The sequence below is a fragment of the Colossoma macropomum genome, unplaced genomic scaffold (genome assembly GCF_904425465.1).
Source record: "Colossoma macropomum unplaced genomic scaffold, Colossoma_macropomum, whole genome shotgun sequence".
In the NCBI taxonomy this organism is placed as follows: domain Eukaryota; kingdom Metazoa; phylum Chordata; class Actinopteri; order Characiformes; family Serrasalmidae; genus Colossoma; species Colossoma macropomum.
In genome coordinates this window covers 21,671,007-21,692,974 of record NW_023494805.1, presented here as the reverse complement: position 1 = coordinate 21,692,974, position 21,968 = coordinate 21,671,007, and the positions used below count along the sequence as shown (strand labels likewise).

General features: G+C 40.4%; 2 protein-coding genes across 2 annotated transcripts; both read right to left on the bottom strand.

The window, feature by feature from the left end:
• Window positions 1-6,505: 6,505 nt before the first annotated feature.
• On the bottom strand, window positions 6,506-13,051 carry LOC118825892. Its single transcript, XM_036596745.1, has 4 exons — window positions 12,970-13,051; window positions 9,403-10,082; window positions 7,520-7,668; window positions 6,506-7,423 (listed from the first exon to the last, which is right to left on the bottom strand). The coding sequence occupies exons 2-4, from the start codon at window positions 9,494-9,496 to the stop codon at window positions 7,046-7,048; spliced, it is 621 nt and encodes a 206-aa protein (XP_036452638.1). The 5' UTR covers window positions 9,497-10,082; window positions 12,970-13,051; the 3' UTR covers window positions 6,506-7,045.
• Window positions 13,052-16,308: 3,257 nt separating this feature from the next.
• On the bottom strand, window positions 16,309-19,197 carry mrps14 (mitochondrial ribosomal protein S14). Its single transcript, XM_036597351.1, has 3 exons — window positions 19,066-19,197; window positions 17,525-17,689; window positions 16,309-16,753 (listed from the first exon to the last, which is right to left on the bottom strand). The coding sequence occupies exons 1-3, from the start codon at window positions 19,132-19,134 to the stop codon at window positions 16,571-16,573; spliced, it is 417 nt and encodes a 138-aa protein (XP_036453244.1). The 5' UTR covers window positions 19,135-19,197; the 3' UTR covers window positions 16,309-16,570.
• Window positions 19,198-21,968: the final 2,771 nt, after the last annotated feature.

The window sequence follows — 21,968 nt, the reverse complement described above, 5'->3', positions numbered from 1 at the left end:
ATTTTGTATTTTCATAGATTGGAAACTTGAACCAGAGTTGAAGCTCGCTGCTTATAAGTTTTGGAGAAATCTTCTTCCAGAAGCTGAAGAGCAACTGCGCTAGTGACAAGGATTGATTGCACAAGAGATCCTCAAGACAGAGAAAGAGAAATGCTGACATTCTACAAAAGGCATGGTTTTTGATGGGCCCGCCCATTTTCAGTCATCCTCAGGGCTATGTATAGTCTATGCTTGCACTCTCTGTTGCCTCTTGAAGAGCATCTGTAGGGGGTCACAGTATCTTTTAAACTATATTTCCTTTAGTTTAGCCACTGTGAGTTTGTGATGGTATGGTGAAAAGTCACCATATTTTGCAGGCATGCAATTTCTTGTGGCTAATCTTTTAAAATAATAGTCTTGGGATCTATTGCGTCTGTGGTTGTCCAGCAACATGCATTTAAATGTTTTTGAAAGCTAGATCCTGCTGACCCATTTGGGGCACAAATTTGCCTTATGGCAAAAGAAAATACCATTAGAAGCCATGATTCCTGCCATTTCTATAATTTTGGATTCTTTTGGAATTAGAACTAAATGTTGTTCCTAAGGCAGTATTTGAGTTTGCCTTTACAGCAGCCAGTATAGATTGGACCCTGGGGCCTGTGTCACAAAGCAAGCTCAAACCTTAAGTTTCAACTTCACAAAACCTAACACATCAAATCGTGACTAATTTATTTCATGAGGGCAGCCAACAAATTTCTCTGTTAATCCCCATTTAGTTAGCTGGGCTGTAATTAACTCTGTTTGTGCATATGAAAGCATAATGTTTATGGTCAACAGCCTGTTGAGTGAAATATGAGGAGGTGTTGAGTGGTTTAGCTGGCCAAGCAAAAGAATCCTGTTTTGTGAGAGAGACCCCTGGAGTATAGGTATGTATTTATATTTTCTTTTGCTCCCTTAGGCGATTCAGCCCTTGGAGACAGTGTCTGTCATTTCCTCTCCTTTGTGATGCCCAGAGTTAAATTTGGGTTTGACCTAAATCTTGGTGAGTGTTAAGCATTATTTTTTGCAATTTTTTGTTTTTATAATTCATGTAACTTAATGATCTTTTTTTTAGTGAATCTCTCATAAAATATTGTTTTTCTCTACATAAACATCTACTATATAAAAAGCACCCTATACATCTAGAATGGCAGCAACCCTGCTGTCCGATACTCTTCTAAAAGCAGCACGCACACTACAATGTCACTGCTGTGCTGAGAAAGGTCCACCACCCCAATAATATCTATTCAGTGGTGGTACTGTAGGTTCTAAACTGAAACCGAAATCCACAGTTGGGTGGTCTCCGGTTCGGTTCATGGTGAATGAGAGCTTAACTAAAGGTTTTTAAATTTTTGTTTTCTCTCAATGGCTACACACTATTGTTAGCCTACACACTATTATCAGTCTACACACTACAAACCCTTACTTTAAAAGAAGCATATTGATCTCTAAATGTTCATTTTTTCAAATCTCTGTAAAAGGCTACAATTTACATGCAGTTTTCATTTTCAGACATTTGTACAAAACTCTTGGTTTTCACAAATCTAATTTATTGCTCAAAATATGTTTTTGATAAATCGGACTCTACATGGTAAAAAAAATATAATGTAATAAACTTTATACTTTGCCATCTTTGTTTTAAAAGTTGGCTATATTTTCCATGCTTTATTGTGGTACATACCAGGTTAGGTTGTTGGTCGGAGAGAAAAGCAGGCGCAGCAGATCAAAATGGGTTTGAAAGACACTGGGGTTCTCTCCATGATTAAGGAACATCCTGCTCTCTTGAAACAGCTTTAATTCAGTGACTTTAATTCCGCTCATTTTAGAGAGCCTACACATGGAGGTCTAGCATCCTGCAGACTTCTGCTTGAATGCTGCTTTAATACAGTTACTCGACTCCAGTCATGGCCCCTGGCCTCGCCTGCGCAATTTTGCTTTTTCTCTGCTCTAGTGTGCAAAAAAGCAAAAACCAAGTATGGGCTTCAAGACTTCATGACTGGGGAAACGCTAACAACCATCATGTTTCTTGTCCTTCTAAAAACATTTTACAGTAAACAGTATTAGTTCACACCATGTTGCACAAAATATTGGGTATAATCATTTTAACTCTTGTGACAATACTTCTCAGATGATTTTGAACTGAAATGTGAACTTAGTTTCTTACTCCACAGTAGACTTTCTTGTATTTTGACAAGTACATCAGAGGAGTTGAAGAAACTGTTCCAGTTTTGGGTGGGCTGGACCTCACTTCCACAGCATCTCTATGAGAAGAAGTACCCCAACTTTACATATATGTAGACACGCCATCAAGCTCCCTGTTCATAACAGTGCCTGTGAGGATTTCTGTAAGGACCTTCAAACTGCTGTTTCAAGCACAGAATATGGATTTGGTTCAATTTGATGTTTTTCACTGCTCTAAAAAGAAAGGAAAAAAAACAAATTTACACAATTTTCTCCTTACCACAGATGTAGTTTCTTGGCCAAGATATAGTTAGTGGCTAAAAGTTTAGTTTTGCATTGAAGTTACAATACTAATACAGTACCATGGGGTACTTCCATTACTATATTTGTCTCATAACCAAAAATAAAGAAACCTTTGGCAGACCTCACCGTCACATGTACTGGTTGTATATATATTGTAAAATTTACTGTTTTAAACCCCAGTGGTGGTGTTCTCTTCCTCCACCCTTCGATCAACCCACCACCGCAAAGACACAAAAAAACTACATTTGTCCAGGAATGTTTTATAAGGACATAATTTATTGTTCAATTGTATTCTTTTTTCCAGCAATACATTCTGAATTAACAATAAATACATACATTGTATAAGTGTGTGTTTTGTGTTGTGTTACACTTGAGACACAAAAACTAATATATTAACAGAATATCAGTTTGTCAACCTGGTCTTTATCTGCTACTCTGTAGCATACAATTACTATGGACAATCATTGACATTTCCCTGTACTTAGAAAGTCACAAACTCATCAATTGAAAACAAGCAATGGGAACAAGTTTTGAGTCAACAGATTTTATGTTCTTTTCTATGTACATGTAAAGTAGAGCAGATCACTGTCTGAAATAATAAAACAATGCTACCGATGCAATGTGTAAAGATTGACAATTAACTGTAGAATTTCATAAATTACTAACAAAAACAGATGACAGACAGGCACACCAAACAAACTACAGTTTCAATACAGATGTCACTTGGTCAATCTAGTAGTTGATTAATCTGGTTAACTGTGTTGCAATCTGTGGCTGCTGCATCAGAAAGGGGAACATGAGGATTTGGCAAAGATTTCACTTCTTCTGCTGTGAGTTCTCATGGTAGCTAAACCTCAGGAACTACAATTACCTCTTCACTATATCTCACTGGGCCATCCCAGTCAGTTCCATATTTTTTATTCACCTACCATTAAAATTCCAGTAACTATAAAATACTTTGTATAGCGATAAAGAACCATAAAATGGTGAAAACATAGGTAATATCCAATACTGTTATTTAAGCATGCTCTTATTTGAAGCAACAGTGGAGAACTCTGGGTCTCAGTCCTGGAGAGCTGGATTTGTGCACAGTTTGGGGATTTTCCTGCCAACTCCTCTGCTAATTAGCAGGTTAAGATAGTGTGCTAGAGCAGGGAACAGAATTTCCCTGAATGGGATCCTCAATAGTATGTGTTCTGTGTCCCATCCAAAGCTGGATAGGAGACTGGTTGCCTTCTGTTCTGAGCCTGTGGTGGTTCCAAGCATCTGAAGAAGGCAAGGTGAGGAAGGAAAATCTGGTGGTGCCCAGGACGTGTTCATATACATAGACTTCCTTCTCCTCTAGGCTACTTCATTGATGAGTTAGACATTCTTCTGAGTCTCTTCCCCATCAATGGGGTGCTCATACTTCTGGGTGACTTCAACCTGCCATTGGACAAGCTGCAGTCATCCTGCCTGTTACCACTGCTATCATCCTTCGACCTCACCCTCAACCAGACTCCTCCGACGCACAGAGCAGGCAACGCTTTGGACCTGATATTCACCAGACCTACCTGGATGTCACAGTAACTCCCCTTCACCGCTCTGATCACCACTTCCTAGCTTTCTCACTCTTCCTACCTGCTGCTCCTGTCCATTCCACCCCTTCATGCTCCTCCTCTCGACGCAACCTGCACTCCACTCCTTCCTCCTCTTTCGCTTCAACTATCCTGACCACTCTTCCCCATCCTGATTCATTTTCTTCTCTCTCACTGGACACAGCTACAGATGCTTTCCTCTCTTCATTCTCATCTGCAATTAACTTTCTGTGTCCTCTCTCCTCCTGGCCAGCAAGATCTTCCCCACCTGCCCCCTGGCTGACAGGTGTCCTGCGCAGCAACCGGCAAGAACTAAGGAAGGCTGAGAGAAGGTGGAGGAAATCCCAGCTCAACTCAGATCTTCACTCCTATCAATCTCTCCTTTCCAATTTCTCACTTGAAGTTACTGCTGCAAAGTCATCTTTCTACAGAGAGAAACTGGAAGCATCAGCATCTGATCCACGCAAGCTCTTCGGCATTTTCTCCTCTCTCCTCAACCCTCCTCCTCCCCCTCCACCCTCTTCTCTCACTCCTGAGGATTTTGTCACCTTCTTTGAGGAGAATCCGCCAGTCTTTAGAATCCGCCAGTCTTTTCCCTCTGTCCCCACTCCTTCCACTAGACCTCCTCCTCTTGTTCTCAATCCCTTAAACTGTTTTTCTTCTCTTTCCACTGATGCTGTCCTTCAACTGATCAAATCCAGTAACCCAACCACCTGTCCACTGGATCCCATTCCATCCGCATTGTTCCAGTCAATCTCGAAGGATCTACTGCCCTACATCACTTTTCTCATTAACAAGTCCTTGTCATCAGGTGAAGTTCCATCAACTTTGAAGGCTGCAAGAGTACTTCCCATCCTGAAGAAGCCCACACTTGACAACTCTGATGTCAACAACTACAGACTGGTATCACTCCTTTCTTTCCTTTCAAAAATTCTTGAACGTGCAGTCTATAATCAACTGTCTCTCTTTCTCACACTGAACCAGCTCCAGGACCCCAACCAGTCGGGCTTCAAACCAGCGCGCTCAACAGAAACTGCTCTTATAGCAGTGACCGAGAAGCTCCAGTCAGCAAGATCAGCCTGTCATCTGTCCTGATTCTTCTAGAACTTTCGGCAGCTTTTGACACAGTCAACCACACAATCCTTCTGGACGTCCTCACCAACCTTGGAATCACTGGCTCTGCGTGGAAGTGGTTCAAGTCCTATCTGGGGGATCGCTCATATCAGGTAACATGGAGAGGGTCCACATCCTCTCCATGCAGGCTCTCCACTGGTGTCCCACAAGGCTCGGTGCTAGGTCCTCTTCTCTTTTCTCTTTACACTAGCTCTCTTGGTTGTAATGTAATATCATCTCATGGCTTCTCTTATCAATGTTATGCTGATGACACTCAACTAATGCTTTCTTTCTCAACCTCTGACACACAGGTTTCCAGTCGGATTCAGCATGTCTGTCTGACATCTCTTCATGGATGGCAGCTCACCACCTGAAGCTCAATCCTAGCAAGACTGAGCTGCTATTCATCCCTGCAACTACAGGTCCTCATCATGATCTTGCCATCTCATTTGAGAACTCTCTGATTGTCCCGTCTGTAAAGGCAAGAAGTCTTGGTGTGGTTCTGGATGGCCAGTTATCGTTCTCGACTCACATCGCGAACCTAATTCGGTCATGTCATGCAGATTTCTCCTGTACAACATCTGGAGGATCCGACCCTTTCTCACTTGAGAGGCCACCCAGGTGCTAGTGCAGTCTCTTGTCATCTCAAGGCTTGACTACTGCAACTCGCTCTTGGCTCGTTTTCCAATGCAGGCCATCAAGCCTCTGCAACTCATCCAGAATGCAGCAGCACGGCTCATCTTCAATCTCCCGAAGTTCAGCCACATCACCCCACTGCTGCTCTCCCTTCACTGACTTCCTGTAGCTGCACGCATCAGATTTAAAACCCTTATGCTTGCCTACAAAGCCAAAAATGGACCAGCCCCTCCCTACTTGATGGCAATGGTGAAATCTCGAGCTGTACCACGAGCCCTTCGAGCTTCGGGTACAGCTCGGCTTGACCTGCCATCCTTCAAGGCACGCGGAAGGCAAGCATCAAGACTGTTCTCTGTGTTGGCACACAGGTGGTGGAACGAACTCCCACTGGCTGTCCATACAGCAGAGTCTCTGTCTTCAAACGCAGACTGAAGACACATCTCTTTATACAGCACTTAAATGATCACTGAATGAAGTATTGATTATAATGTATTGTACTGCACTTATGTATTGTATTGTATTGTATTGCACTGCTCTGTGTTTAACTCTGTCCCTTTTTCTCTAGGTGTCAATAATGACTTTCTGATTCCAGCAGTATCTGAGCTCAGGACTTGCTTTCTCTCTAACCTATTGGTACCTAGCAAAGATACTTTCTCTGGATAGACAAAGCACTTTTTGTAAGTCGCTCTGGATAAGAGCGTCTGCTAAATGCTGTAAATGTTAATGTAAATGTTTCAATTCTGAAACAAAAACAACAACAGATTATATAACGTCACTAAAATAACCAGCTGTCGAACAACCGGAGGGCCACATCACTGCAGAGTTCAACATTGTACCTCATTCAACACACCACATACAACTTAAGGTAAAATGTTTGTATGGTCTTAACGAGTTTGACTGAAAGAATTAGAAGAGAGAAAACACAAATCTGCAAGGTTGTGCCCCACTTAGTTTGACATCCTGGTCTTGGAACAGTAGTTCATAGTGCCAGTTCTAGGGGAATTTCACAAAGCAGGATTTCTCTGCTTAACCAGATAACTTAAGGTTAAAGTCAAACCTGCTCAATTGGACAAGAGCTTAGGTACATTCCTCAACATTGAGCTTAATACCCCCTTAAGGACCCAATACTCAGCACTTTTGTTTTTCCTAGTCTAACACCCCTGATGCTGTAAATTTACAATATTTATATGGTGTTTTATGAGGAACGTATCAATTAGTTAAGGAGTTAGATCTAGTACGCCAGATAAGGGAAACACAAAAATGTACCTCGTGGGGTCCCTTAGCTTAGACTTAGGGTACTTACGTATACACAGCGATGTATAAGACGTAAACATACCTCTGTTTACACTTCTTACACCATTGTGTACACTTCTTCCTGTAGTATGGGGAATTCTGCCCTCTCCTCTGTTTGCCACCATGAACTTAGCAACACCAATGTTCTCTCCTCCTTTGTCTGAGCGTACTTGATATGGTAAGCCATATTCATTCAAAGCAGCAGTGAAGTAGCTGAGCACAGTGCATGTCTGAATGAAGCTGAAAGATAAACTTTCAGCCAGTTGAAACCACTGATGCCACCGTGAATTACTATCCTCTGTCTGAATGAAAATATAAGTACATGAATAAATAAATTAGTTTGTAAAGAATTGGTAAATGATAACTTTCTTGAATAAATCCTCTTTGTATCTGAGTACCTGATAAGTGGTATGATTGCCATCAATATGCCACATGACGTTGGGGAAGGGCACAGAGTACTGCCCACATCTCACTATAGGGGCTGAAAGGGCCCTTATTCGTGACCCTTCAGGTTCCACTCTTTGAAGAGAGCATTGTACTGTTGAGGCTGAAACACAACAATAAAAGTTGTAGCACATACTCTTAATTAGTTTAGTTAGTTTGTAATGAGCATTATAACAAATTATTTAAACGGCATGTTGTACTACTATGCAGGAACACAATTCACAATGCATTGTATATGCAACGTATGTACAAAAAGAAAGCACATTTTTAAAATTTTGTCTGTTTCTTAAATTTATTTTGGACTTGACTAAAGATGGCCATGAATCATTCTGTATCCAGAAATAGGATACAGCTTCTGGATTTCTTCCAGAGTGCAGTCAAGGTCTGCATCAGTGATTTCTGAGTACAAGTCAGACACTCTAAAGATAAAATCAAATATAGAAACACCATTGAAACAAGCTATTATACTAAACCCAGCTAATATATCAAGCACACAAGTTACAAACATTTAACATAACTGCTCAATTCTCACAAGGTAGCCTAACTGTATTGTTGCCAGTTGTGTAAGATATGGTGACTAGTAATTTAGTGTGCAACTGCAAATATGACTGTGTGTGTATGTGTATTTTTATTAGTTTTAGGTTACGTTAGTAGGATATTTACCAAAGTGTACTTGGTAAATATCCAATCTAGGCCATGGTTTGCCATGGTCCCTTACCCCAAGATCTACCACTTCACATAAATTCTGGCATGTATCCACTTCCGTGTTGGTGAAAGCTTTGATTTTGCCAAGTCTGTCTAATATCACTTCACATCTAAGTCATATATAATCTTCATCCTGGCAATTCGCCAAACTCATTATCTCCTTTGCCATTTCTAACGATACATTCACTGGATTTTGCAGGCAGTTCCCCAGTTTTAACCCCGCCTAGTGCTAATTAACATATATTTACATGTTGGTTAACTTCAAAATAAGAAAGCAACGAAAGAAACAAAAAGTAAACCACAAGCAAATGGCACCTATGTTTGTTTCAGTTAGCATTTTTATTTTCACGCCTAAAAAATATCACTGGATCATCTGAGTTACAAGGTTATTATTACTAAGGTTAAAGTGTCTTAGTAATAATATTGTGCATCAATTTGATGTCACTAAGCACACTTACACTAAAGTAAGGTGGGCTATGGCAGTGTTTTGATAAGCTACCTTATAGAAATGTCCTACTGTAGTGCATTTTATAGCCCGTAAATTAAACTTCTAGGTAGGACATTTCCATAGCCTAAAACTTCTTATCAAAAAATACTACAAGTGTTAAACCTACATGACTGAATTTAGCTTCTTTTTCGCTGGCTTCTTGTTCGAGTTTTCCTGTTCCACCTTAAATGGTGCAGCAGTTGTGATTAGCTATCACATTAGCTGATGGGACAAAACAATGCTGACCTGTTGGTTCTGTGAAACAGCAAAAATAAGTTTGTTACTCAGCTGTCAAGCAGAACTAAAGCAACCTGCTCATATCATGCCTTACTCATCTCAATGAAACTGAAGTCAGCTTCTTTTTGCCAGTTGCATGTTCGAATTTTCCCATTCCACCTTAAACAGTAACTACACCGCATTGTAGTGATGTTTGGGTTTGGAGGTGGGGCTGCAAGGGAAAATGGTTGGGCGGGGCTGCTGTGTTTTTATGGCTAACCTTAAATACCACAAAATATGAAGAGTGACAGAACCAAACAGCACTTTTGCAACTGAAAGGTCTTACGAGGCTGACTATTTTCTCCACTACCATCCCTATCTTTGACAGGGGGAAATGTTTCTGAACAGGCAGTGCATCTTGAGCCTTACCAGTATGAGCCATTGACTCAAGCTGCCGAAGATTTATCGTAGTGCCAGAAAATGGTTGACAGCGAACAGGAGACGCGTCGAAATGGTGAAACATTCTCTAAAACCATGACAGCTAGCTTCTAATTAGCTGAAGGACCGGGGCATTGTGGTGGATGGGTTCAGAAAGTGCGGCATCTTTCCTCTGAATCTACATGCTGTAGATTCAAGCTGCCTCATGCCCTCCCCTGGCCCAGGTGCAGCACCACCAGTACCAGCCTGCAGGATTCAGTGGTGCCATCATCCTCCAGTCCAGTGAGGGCCTCTGCATCATCCCAACCACCCACTCCAAGACCCTCAGCCCCTCTCGATCATCCCTCTGGTGGCAGCAGGACTAATTCAGCCTGACTTTGCAGACGTCCTGACCCAGGTTGATTATCAAAAGAAAATTATCGGAAGAGTCCCTATTGAGGCTTGGGTCACCACTGGAGAGGATGACAGAGTCCAGCGGCAGAAGGATGACTTGGCCAGAGAGGCTGAAGAGATAAAGGAGCAGAGGGCACAACGGAAGAGGGCACAGACCACCAAAGGCCCGACCACTGGAACAGCAAGAAGGACCACCTCTGACCTTGCCACGACATCTAGGATAACCCCAAACTGCCATGTCCACCTCTCCCAGTGCCTCCTCCTCTTCCTCCTCACTCCTGGCAGCAGAAAGCAGAAGTGATAAGCTTATTACAAATTCAGTAGTGTTACTGATCATAAGATTTCAAAGGTGAATAGAATAAAATGTGAAATTAATGATAATCTAAATTTTATCAACCCACAGGTGAAAACAGGAAAGCTCTGGCGTTGAAGACAGGTTACTTAAATACTCAGTTAGCAATTCAATCACTGTTAAGGAACTTTTAGTTTGTATACGTATTGTATTGTATAGTTTATATATACAGTTAGGCCCAGAAATATTTGGACAGTGACACAAGTTTTGGCATTTTAGCTGTTTACCAAAACATATTCAAGATACAGTTGTATAATCAACATGGGCTTGTTGTGCAGACTCTCAACTTTAATTTGTGGGTAATTGGAGGACGGGTTTAGGAAGTACAGCTCTTTAATATGTAGCTGCCTCTTTTTCAAGGGACCAAAGGTAATTGGACTCAAAAGCTGTTTCATGGGCTGCATGGGCTATTCCCTCGTTAATCCATCATCAATTAAGCAGGTAAAAGGTCTGGAGTTGATTCCAGGTGTGGCATTTGCATTTGGAAGCTGTTGCTGTGAACCCACAACATGCGGTCAAAGGAGCTCTCAATGGAAGTGAAACAGACCAACATTAGGCTGAAAAAAGAGAAGAAATCCATCAGAGAGATAGAAGAAATGTTAGGAGTGGCCAAATCAACAGTTTGGTACATTTTGGGAAAAAAAGAGCGCACTGGTAAGCTCGGGAACACAAAAGGGCCTGGACGTCCACAGAAGACAACAGTGGTGGATGATCGCAGAATCCTTTCCACGGTGAAGAAAAACCCCTTCACAACATCCACCCAAGTGAAGAACACTCTCCAGGAAGTAAGTGTATAAGTATCTAAGTCTACCATAAAGAGAAGACTTCACAAGAGCAAATACAGAGGATTCACCACAAGGTGCAAACCATTAATCAGCCTCAAAAATAGAAAGGCCAGATTAGACTTTGCCAAAAAACATCTAAAGAAGCCAGCCCAGGTCTGGAACAGCATTCTTTGGACAGAAGAAACTGAGATCAACCTGTACCATAATGATGGGAAGAAGAAAGTATGGAGAAGGCTTGGAACGGCTAATGATCCAAAGCACACCACATCCTCTGTAAAACATGGTGGAGGCAGTGTGATGGCATGGGCATGCATGGCTTCCAATGGCACTGGGCCACTAGTGTTTATTCATGATGTGACAGAAGACAGAAGTAGCCGGATGAATTCTGAAGTGTACGGGGATTTACTTTCTGCTCAGATTCAACCAAATGCAGCACGGTTGATTGGACGACGCTTCACAGTACAGATGGACAATGACCCAAAACATACTGCGAAAGCAACCCAGGAGTTTTTTAAGGCAAAGAAGTGGAATATTCTGCAATGGCCGAGTCAATCACCAGATCTCAACCCGATCGAGCATGCATTTCACTTGCTTAAGACAAAACTTAAGGCAGAAAGACCCACAAACAAGCAACAACTGAAGACAGCTGCAGTAAAGGCCTGGTAAAGCATCACAAAGGAGGAAACCCAGCGTTTGGTGATGTCCATGGGTTCCAGACTTCAGGAAGTCATTGCCTGCAAAGGATTCTCAACAAAGTATTAAAAATGAACATTTTATTTATGGTAAAGTTAATTTGTCCAATTGCTTTTGAGCCCCTGAAATGACGAGGCTTTGTAGAAAAATGGTTGCAATTCCTAAACGTTTCATAAGATATTTTTGTTCAACCCCTTGAGTTAAACCTGAAAGTCTACACTTCAATTGCATGTCAGTTGTTTCATTTCAAATCCAATGTGGGCAAATCCATGCAGAGCCCAAATCATGAAGATTGTGTCACTGTCCAAATATTTCTGGGCCTAACTGTATGTCTGCTTGACACCAGAGCATCAAATCAGTGTCGACACTTCATGCTGTGAATTGTATCGATACAATGATTCAGTGCCTCGCTTCAAATGCTGGAGTCACATGATAACCGCCAATGAAGCTTTGTTACATCACTGAAAACGATTCAAATACCCTGGGCTTCTTCCATGGGGTTAAACTGGTGAACTCCAAAACGGTTTCTGTTGTTTTCAGTAGTCGTATTTCAAATATTTTATACCTTGTTCCTGCATTTTTTGTACATAAATGTAAATAAACAAGACATCTATAATTGGCCTATTTTAGTGTCTGAACCCATTCATGCCCACTTACCCAGAGGAAGTTCAAAAGTGTGTGAAAAATCCCAAACTCGAGGGTTTCCTCGAGAAATACTGGCACATACACGGATAGAAAACACTGGAGAGGTTGTTCCATTAAATAAACAGGTCTATCATGGAAGGCTCAAGAAAGAGCCAGGTCTCAAGTATGTGATCAGTTTCATTTAGCCAGCCAAAATAAAGTGAGATGTATGATAAGTGACCAAACGCTATCATACTCAAATAACACCTTTTTAATGCTTCTTGACATCATTATAATTATTTCCATTACCACAAATATTACAATATGACACTTCATTTCTTGGGAAGTTTATCATGTATGCATGATAAGAAGACAAATAGAGTTATTTTTAACACGATTTTCTTTCTTAATACAAAAATTATGTCAGTGGTATACTTATTTACTGTTCAAATGATCAAATTAACACGTTTGTGTTGTAATAAAGGTTTATTTGAGCGAATAAGCTTTAATTGAAATACGACAATCAATAGGAAACAGCCCTTGTAGAAAATTGAACTGGACAGTAGATGGCAGCATGGAGTCAGGTGACAAATGCTTCAAAACACTGAACCATTTGCGGATACAGTTGGTTCAACTGTGTTGAAGCTTTGTAACGGCCATCACTATAAAAGAGAAAGACATTGCAAAAGATTAATAAACATGCACACTTACCATAATTCCATGGAAATGGTGGCACAGAGGCCTCCGTCCTCTTAAAGGAGCTGGTAGCAAAGAAAACGTACCTATATATTTCCTTTTTTTTCTACAACATACGGGTCGTGGGCAGCAGAAGGCGGGCATTACTGCTAGTGAGTGCTGATTGGTTGGCGAGCGGAGCAGCTCATTGACTGTTCGCGCTCACTGACGTCATTGTTGACGACATGAGGTGCCGTTTTAAACTCCTATAACTCGAACTCGAAATATAACAGCGGTGTTAAAATGTTTTATGCTATTCAGTGTTCGGATGATTGCATTCTTTTACATTAAAAATGTCTAGCGTTTATAAACTAAGATTTTGCTCAAATGCTCCATATCAACCCATTCATTTGGACTCGCTCAGGAGCTTTCTCTAGCGTTTGAGAAACCCGAAAGACATTGCAGTGGTAATTCCATAGATGCACATACCTAGATGCTGCATTGGGTCCATCAAGGCACGTCAACGGCGCCGCCATTTTTGTAGCGGTCAACATCGCTGCTGGACAGCATTCAGTACCATTACAGAGCGGCAGTTTAAGAAAGATACTGTCCAAAATACTATTTCAAGAATATTGCACTCAGAACGCTTTCTATAGGATTATATAACGGAGGGAACGCAGCGATCCACGCTCATGTTTGTGCGATGCTTAAGTGTAGATATGGCTGTGTGGTTGGTGATGCACAGAGAACCTGTTGATGTGATTGTTTTTCCTCTGGTGGTATACTAAGCTTGTTTCATTTAATAGTATACTCAGGCATTCTTAACTTTATGTAGTAGTTATTTATTTAGAATGACTGCTTTGTTGCTATAAGTTATAGCATTCCTTAATCCGTGTAGACATTCATAACAGATTAACTTTAGCACCTTACACAAACCTGAAGTTAGCTTATTTGCCAGCTTCTTGTTCGAATTTATCTGTTCCACCTTAAATGGTGCACCAGCCAGCTTCTTGTTTGAATTTTCCTGTTCCACCTTAAATGGTGCAGCTTCAGGCACCAGAAAGTGACAGCTGCACTATTTAAAACTCAAACAAGAAGCTGGCTAGTAGGAAGCCAACTTTAGCTTCGTCCTTGTTACTGTGTTTTTTGAGGGGTTTATTTTTACGTGTACTAGGAGTGATTCACACATTGATGGATTTGCTGGCCGATTTAATCCTGAGACTCATCACCTCTCAATACAAGTGAATTTGTTTACAAGCAGATCTTGACCGCTCCAACATGACGGACGCACAGAGGTATTGCCTCAGATAGAGAACAACAGGCAACGCGGCATCTAGGTATGGGTATCTATGGGTAATTCTCCTCTCTACACCTTCTCTGGTTCAATGCTCAATTCCTATTGGTTCTCGCCGCATCGCTTCGCTCCTTGTCTTTTGAACTTTGTGTTGATAACAAGCCAGATGGTCCCTCTCCTCTTTAGCCCAGAGGATGCAATTTCCGTGGTTTTCAAAAAGAATTTCAAATTTTGATTCATCAGACCACAGGACACTTTTTCAGTTCACCTCAGTCCATCTTAAATGAGCCCAGGCCCAGAGAAGGCGGCAGCATTTCTGGATCCTGTTTATATGTTTTTTTCTTTGTATGGTAGAGTTTTAACTTGCATTTACAGATGCAGCACAGACAATGGTTCTCAGAGGTGTTTCTAAGGTCATGCAGTGATTTTCACTATAAAACTGTGTTTGTTTTTAATGCAGTGCTGCCTGAGGGCATGAAGATCACGGCCAGCCAGCATTGTTTTTTGCCCTTGTCCCTTGCATACAGAGATCTGTCTGGATTATCTAAATATTTTGATAATATTGAGTACCATAGATTATGCAATCCCCAAATTCTTTGCAATGCTGAGAAATGTTATTCTTGAACTGTTGCACCATTTGCCTGCACAGTCTTTCACAGAGTGGCAAACGCCTCACCATCAGCCTCTCTTTTTATGTCTAATCAAGTTATTGACCTGTTGCCAATTAACCTAATTAGTTGTGAGATGTTCCACCAGGTGTTTTTTTTTTTTTAGCATTACACAACTTTACCAGCCTTTTGTTGCCCCTTTCCCAACTTTTCTTAAATGTGTTGCTGGCATCAAATTCTAATTGGGCATATATTTTTAAAAAAAAAAAATCTGTTTCATGTGAAATGTTGTCTTTGTACTATTTTAATTTTAAAACGGTTGAAATGATTCGCACATTCTTTTATTCCATTTTTATTTACATTTTGCAAAGCATCTTAACTTTTTTGGAAATAGGGTTCTATGTAAATATTTTCTTTTCTTGGCAATTGACATTTAATAAATGACTGAGAGCACATGAACTTTCCTGGACTTATGTGTGACATTACTTGAAGGGGAACCCAAAGCTTCTTTCCTTGCTTGTTGCTTCACAATACCGGTGACACTGTCTCCCACTGCATATGGTGACGACAGTGTACCACAACACAGACATTTGTGGCAGGTGCAAACAGCTTAATCCCCCAAGGAACAATGCCATCATGTCACACTTGTCCCCTGTGTGAGGTTTCTCTGTAGCTGTGAGCAGTGGAACCACTCTGAAAAAGATTTTGAGTGCTGGATCATCATGTCGTCACTGCCTTTATAAGTTTAACTGTGTGTGTATGGTGTATATGTGCTATTATAAATAATAATTAATGTGATTAATACGTAATTGAATGTTAATGTTTAGTACAGTAATGATAACAGGTTTTGTCTTTTTAAAATAAAGTCTTATTTCTCAAGAGGTCAATTTTTTTATTTTTTTTTTAACAGGATCAGGGAAAAAATAAACCACCAATGCGTACGTTTTACTAACAAAAATTAATATCTTTTTTTTTATTATACGTTGTAGACAGAAAAGTGAGTTAAGGACAACCGGAAGTGAGTTGGCTGATACAGGGGGATGCCCATCATTTTAGTGATAAACGAAAACGTAATTATTGAAAAACCCCTTTTCTTTGAAAGTCAAATGAGTCTTGGATATTAATCTACACACATATCTCTCCTGAACATGAATTATTTACAGTTTTACAAAACAATAATATGCTATATTTTTTAGCCAACAAAGCATTTTGATAAAATCTGTAAAATTAAAAACTTTATTTCACTTTCTCAAACATACATAAACAAATACTCGTTTCAAAATAACACCCCAGGAAGCCTTATTAACAAAGCGAACTGCCAAGGTCCTTAAAGGGCTAATAACTGTGAACAGTGTCTTTCCACCAATAGTGGTGCTTTAGGCCAATAAAAAAGACTTTAGAGTCTCTAACATATTTAACATCATATATTAAGTGTCCTAATAAAAAGTGTATAAATGAAACTATGCAAACATGTAATAGTGCGCAACCTTTATTATACTGAAAACAACATAACATTCACCACATTTGCTTTCGGTAAGATCAACGTTGTGGGATGATGTCCTCATTTTGGCTGAAAAATAAAACAGCATCTTAAGTATACAAAACAAAATAATGATGGAGCTCAGACTTTCAGTGCTGTGATGATGCAGTTGAACATACTGGCTCCAGCCTGTTCTATATAGACCCTTACAGTCCCAAACACTAAATGGTATTAAATCTGCCTAATGTGATGTTTTCACCACATAGCCCTCTGTATCCCAGACATCTGGTTGTGGTCTGCTAGGTGTCTAAAGACAATACGGCTCACACGCCACCTGCGTTTCAGTCCCCGCGGCCGTGATGTCATCACACACCTGTTGCGGATGCGTACTGGGCAACTGTCTCGGGGCAAGGCAGCAATTTCTTTATCAGCTACCTCCTGCAGAAACACAAGTGGAGTATCAGTGACTGTTATATTTCAGGTGTATATTCAGCAGCTTCAAAAATGGTTTAATGGAGGTTAAATGGTCAATTGTTAAAGCTGTCTCATCTTCCATTTGTACTTGCGGCTGTCAAGTCTCATAATTTACCATGACTTATATTTTTTACCTTAACTGTAGTGTCATTGCATGAATGAAATCTCACTGCCAAAGAAACTTTTTCTCACAAAATTATGGTGTGCTGCACAGTGTCATCACAGCAGTAATTAATAGAAGAGTCAGCTACTAATTTGCAGAGCACCACCCAGCACAACTGGCCAATACCACCTCCATAAACCAGCAATCAAAAAGATTGGTAAGAAACATCAACCAGCATCTAAATGACCCATAAAACAGAAAATTCCCCTGATAAAAAGGGTGATTTGATTACATTGAGAAATCAAAGCCAGAGGAACAATATTCATTGTACATTTCGCAGCACTGTGAGATCTGCAGGTGTTAAGGCATTAAAATACTGAACAAAGTGGAAAGCACGTTGAATGCAGCACTTAAGACAAATTAGTATCAGTAAATTATTATTAAGCTCATTGATCAATGTTAGTATCAACCACCTAAGTGAAAAAAATCTTAATCATAACAATAAAAACTGGCAGCCCTAGACAACAATAACAGCAATGAAGGGGAAATAAAAGAAAAAGTAATACTACATATTAATAATAAGAGCAAATAGGTTAAGAAGCAAGAAAGGCAGTAGAGTTGGATATAAGCACCTGCAACTCTTTAGGTAAAAGAGTGTTTTTTCTGATGGCATTGATGCGTAATCTTGTGTCTGCAAACTCGTAGGCCATTTGCCTTCTCTTCACATCCCGTAGCATTCTCCAGTCAACATAATACCCTCTGACCTGCTCCACTACTCCAAGTGAACTTTTGCATGCCTGAAATACATGTGAAAATACCACAGGAAACATTAAAAACAGATAATCACTGGCAGTCAAAAAGAATGGCTCACACGTCTATATCTTACTAACTATTTTTGGTGTATTTTTCCTCTCTGTTCATTTAAAAGAAGAAAACCACAACAAATGATACATATTCCAAGACAATGCATTATGGCACACAGTGGAGAAATGGAGAAAAAAAAAATACAACCACTATGGATGGTCTGTGGACAGCAGTGAAGAGTGGGCACGAAGCAGCTCTTCTTAATTAGTGTTTCCCAACCTGGTCCTTACGGCCCCCCAGACGGCCCACATATTTCCTTCATTCCTATATGCTTAGGTTGAGTTAGGTTGGAGCAAAAATAGGGTCCATTTGGGTGGGCCCTGAGGACCAGGTTGGGAAATTCTGCTCTAAATCATTTTTAAAAACTTTAAGAAAGTATAACAAAGAAGAGACCAGAGAATCTACCAAATGCTGACAACCACTACACTGTCAAAGATAACTGCTAAAAGCCTATTTTCTGTAATGTTCACTGACACACCCAAAAATGAAAATAAGAGGAAATACATATAACACATTATAGTGTTTATCAGAGGACCCAGTAACAGCCAGGAAACCGATACTGGAAAAAATAACACTTAAGTGTAAGAAAGGAAATTGGTAGTCTGAAGTAGAAAATGACCTATATATCGGTAGCCAATAACAACTATCAATGTTAATGACATGCACATTCATCATTGTCTGCAAGATAACTTCAATGACACATATGATTTAGAGGTTTTTAGTATTCACTGGTTACCACAATAAATAACACTGGAAGGAGGGGAGAAAAGAAGCCACTCTTGATCATGAGTAAATCTGAGATTTGGGGCTCCAAAAACACTTTTGGTAGCTAGTTCATAAATGCTCAGCATGTCATGCATCGTATCCAAAATAAGTAAAAACAAAAGATGGCACGTGTTTGTGAACTCTTCAGTTTTGGGGGTCACTTTTGCATGTATTTAATGAAACATCTACACAGGTGTAGAAAACGTGAGCTGTCTGCACAAAAAGAGTGGTGAGATCAAGTTTATATATAGAGTCATGTACATAAATATACATAACAATCATGTAACGTGAACTTAAATGAGCTTGAGCAGCTCCACCATCCCAAGACGCTGATGGCTGTGTCACATAACGTACATGATTACCTGTGACTCAACATATAAACGTTTCTTTTTTATTGCTAGCTAACCTAGCTCAGCAAGTCTGCTCTGGAGGTCACACGTTATACAGTGGACCGTAAAAATTGGACCGTAAGCTTTCTTTTGCGAAATAACAAAAGCAAGCTACAAGGCTCTAAAACACGCAGATGACAATCGGTACGTTTTACCTGTTTTGTGACCATTAATGTTGACTGAAGGAACCCTAACCCAGATCTTAGCATTGCGCAGGTGGCCATGTTGAAACACTGGCTGTTGAGTTGATGGGAGGTGATCGTTTCAGCGTTCTCTAGTGGTCTGGAGCGCGAGCCCTATGCCGATATCATATACTTGCAGCGCCGCAGCGCCATGCGTCACCACAGGTTTAGGCAGTTCTGAAGCAACAGTTTCAAAAACTCTACACTGTAAAAGGATGGCGGACAGCACTGTGAGTAGTTGTCTATCTATGTTTTTTCTAATTGTAATGTTTTATTTAACGTATAATTATGGGACAGCATTTAGCTACGAGCTTAAGTAGTTTAAAATTACATGTAGTGAACAATTTCAGTAATATAGTGTTTGTTTACAAAAATGAGACAATATGGCTGTACTGTCGACGTCAAAAATTGGCTTTTCACACTGCTTATTTAGTTTAACGTATTTTTAGTATATTATATAGTCGTAGAATCACAGTATCAGTACCCGCGTAACGTGTTTTTTTTTTGTTTCTTTTTCATTTATGACGAGGTCAGTCACGGCCTCATTTTATAAAAGGCCAATAGTGCCAAAACGTCTCAAGACTTTTCACTTACAGATGGTGTACAGACGTAAAAGAAATACTTGTACATCATGTGCACGCACAAAATATTTTCGTGTGCAGACGGCCAAGCATTATCGAAAGTCAATAGTGCCAAAACGTCTCAAGGCTTTTCACCTACAGGCGGCAATATCTTCACTGTACAGACGTAAAAAAATACTTGTACAGACGGAAATAACGGGTGCACGCGCAAAATATTTCCGTGTGCACACGGCCAAGCATGATCGTATACAGACGAAACATTTTGACACCTGTACATGTGATTTTTTATCATGTGCAGGGGAAATGTATTTACTTGTAATAGTAGCAGGATTTTACGTGTCTCAACGCCGTTTTAAGGCTGCAAATCTAAAAATGATCTACGCTATTTCCCAAAGTGTGCTATTTCCCTAGTGGGCCGCCAATATATTACAACTCCACATACTGGATATGAGACCTCTTACACTGACACGCTCACCGTCTTCTGACCATTAGAACCATTAGGATTAAAACCTGAAGGTTTTGCTTTCTAATGGGAATTAGCTGTTTTCTGTAGGACACCTTTAGATCCAATTAGAAAACCTTCAAATGCATCTGGAGTCAGTCCCTCCCAACTCTGTGATATCAACCCATCAGGAAAACACTAAATGTAGTTATGTTATAACTGAAGTTTGAGGGGGAGGAACATGGATGAAACCCCTCGTTCTTCTGATCTAACACTCTATAAATTCACATCCTCACCTTCCGTTCCCGAGATGAAGTGTTCGCAATCCCCACCGCCACCCCATCTCCTTCCTTTTCCTCAGTCCTACATAACTCCCACTACAGCTATGAGGGGGGGTCTGGCCTTCTAGTTACAGGCTGAAGCTGCCCAGAACTCCAGCTGAAGTTCTCAGAGTACTCCCCCCTCTTTCAATCAGTGTTCTTTCATACTACCACCACATGTTAAAGGCATGGTCTGAACTCACAAAATACCATTAGAGACTATTGAGCACCACTAGGAACCAACAGAAAGTTTTAATGGTTTCTGTGATTTCTTCAGCAGGGCTGTCTTTATTTTTGCACTTTCAATGCTTCACTTATCTCGGATGTGTCCTCAATCTAGATTTTAATGAATTGAAAAAATGAGAAAAACGAAGAGTGGTTGTTTTTCATGTATCTCATAGAAAACAGCAATAACTCTTCAGCCAGAGTTCTCCTTCTCTCCTTCATCTCTTCAAAACCAACAGATGGTTAATTATTTTGATTGGTGAGTGTGGGTGGGCTAAAGTGAACTGATGAAGCAGGAGGCACTTTGTGGATAAAATACGCAGTCAGCTGCAGTACAGTGTAGCCTAAAATCACGAGACAAAACCAAATGAGATCAAATAAAGTACTACTATGACTGACAGGACCACTGCCAAAACAAAGCACGATCCCCATTATGGCCACTTATTTTATTCACCCTCTTTACACTCTAGGAATCCATTATGCTGCTTAGACACTTATTATTTTAATATGCTGCTGCATGTGAAAGACTCTCTGTTTTGCACACCTGCACATTTGTGCCCTATTATGCACTGTTTGTTTACTGTGCTGTTACAGGTTGCCCCAAGGCCTTCAAGAAATTTCATCCAACTGCACACCTGTATATGGCTGGAATGCAGGATTGGGATAGCTACTGAAAAATTAGTTAGCTACTTTGTAGCTACTTTCCCAAAATGTGCAACTAGCTACAATTTAGCTACCTTTCCAGAAAAAAGTAGTGGCTACTTTTTAACTACTTTTTGCGAAGTAGTGCACTACTCTTTGAAAGCTACTTTCAAAGCGCGATTGTCAGAATGTTTGTGAATCTCCACCTGACACCCCAAACAAGCCCAACTGAAAGAGTGAACAAGACACTGCATTTAATCATATGCTAAAAAGAAACATTCAATTGAAAAGCTGCAAATCCATTCTGCTCCTGCCCACCTATAGGCAGAAGCTGCAAAGAGTACCGCCCACCTAGGCAGAAGCTGAAACGGGTACCGCCCAACAACAGAATCGGATTCTGCGCTGCAGGACTGTTTTGTAGACGCAGACTGGGAGATGTTCCGCGAGGCGTCAAACAATAACATTGACGAATATGCAGACTCTGTTACCGGGTTCATCAAAAATTGTATAGAGGATGTTATGCCCACAAAAACAGTTCGTGTTTACCCCAATCAGAAACCATGGCTCAACTGTGAAGTCCGTGCAGCTCTGACCGCACGTACCGCTGCTGTTAAATCAGGAAACACGAATGAGTCTAAAATAGCCAGCTATGCTGTCCGTAAGACC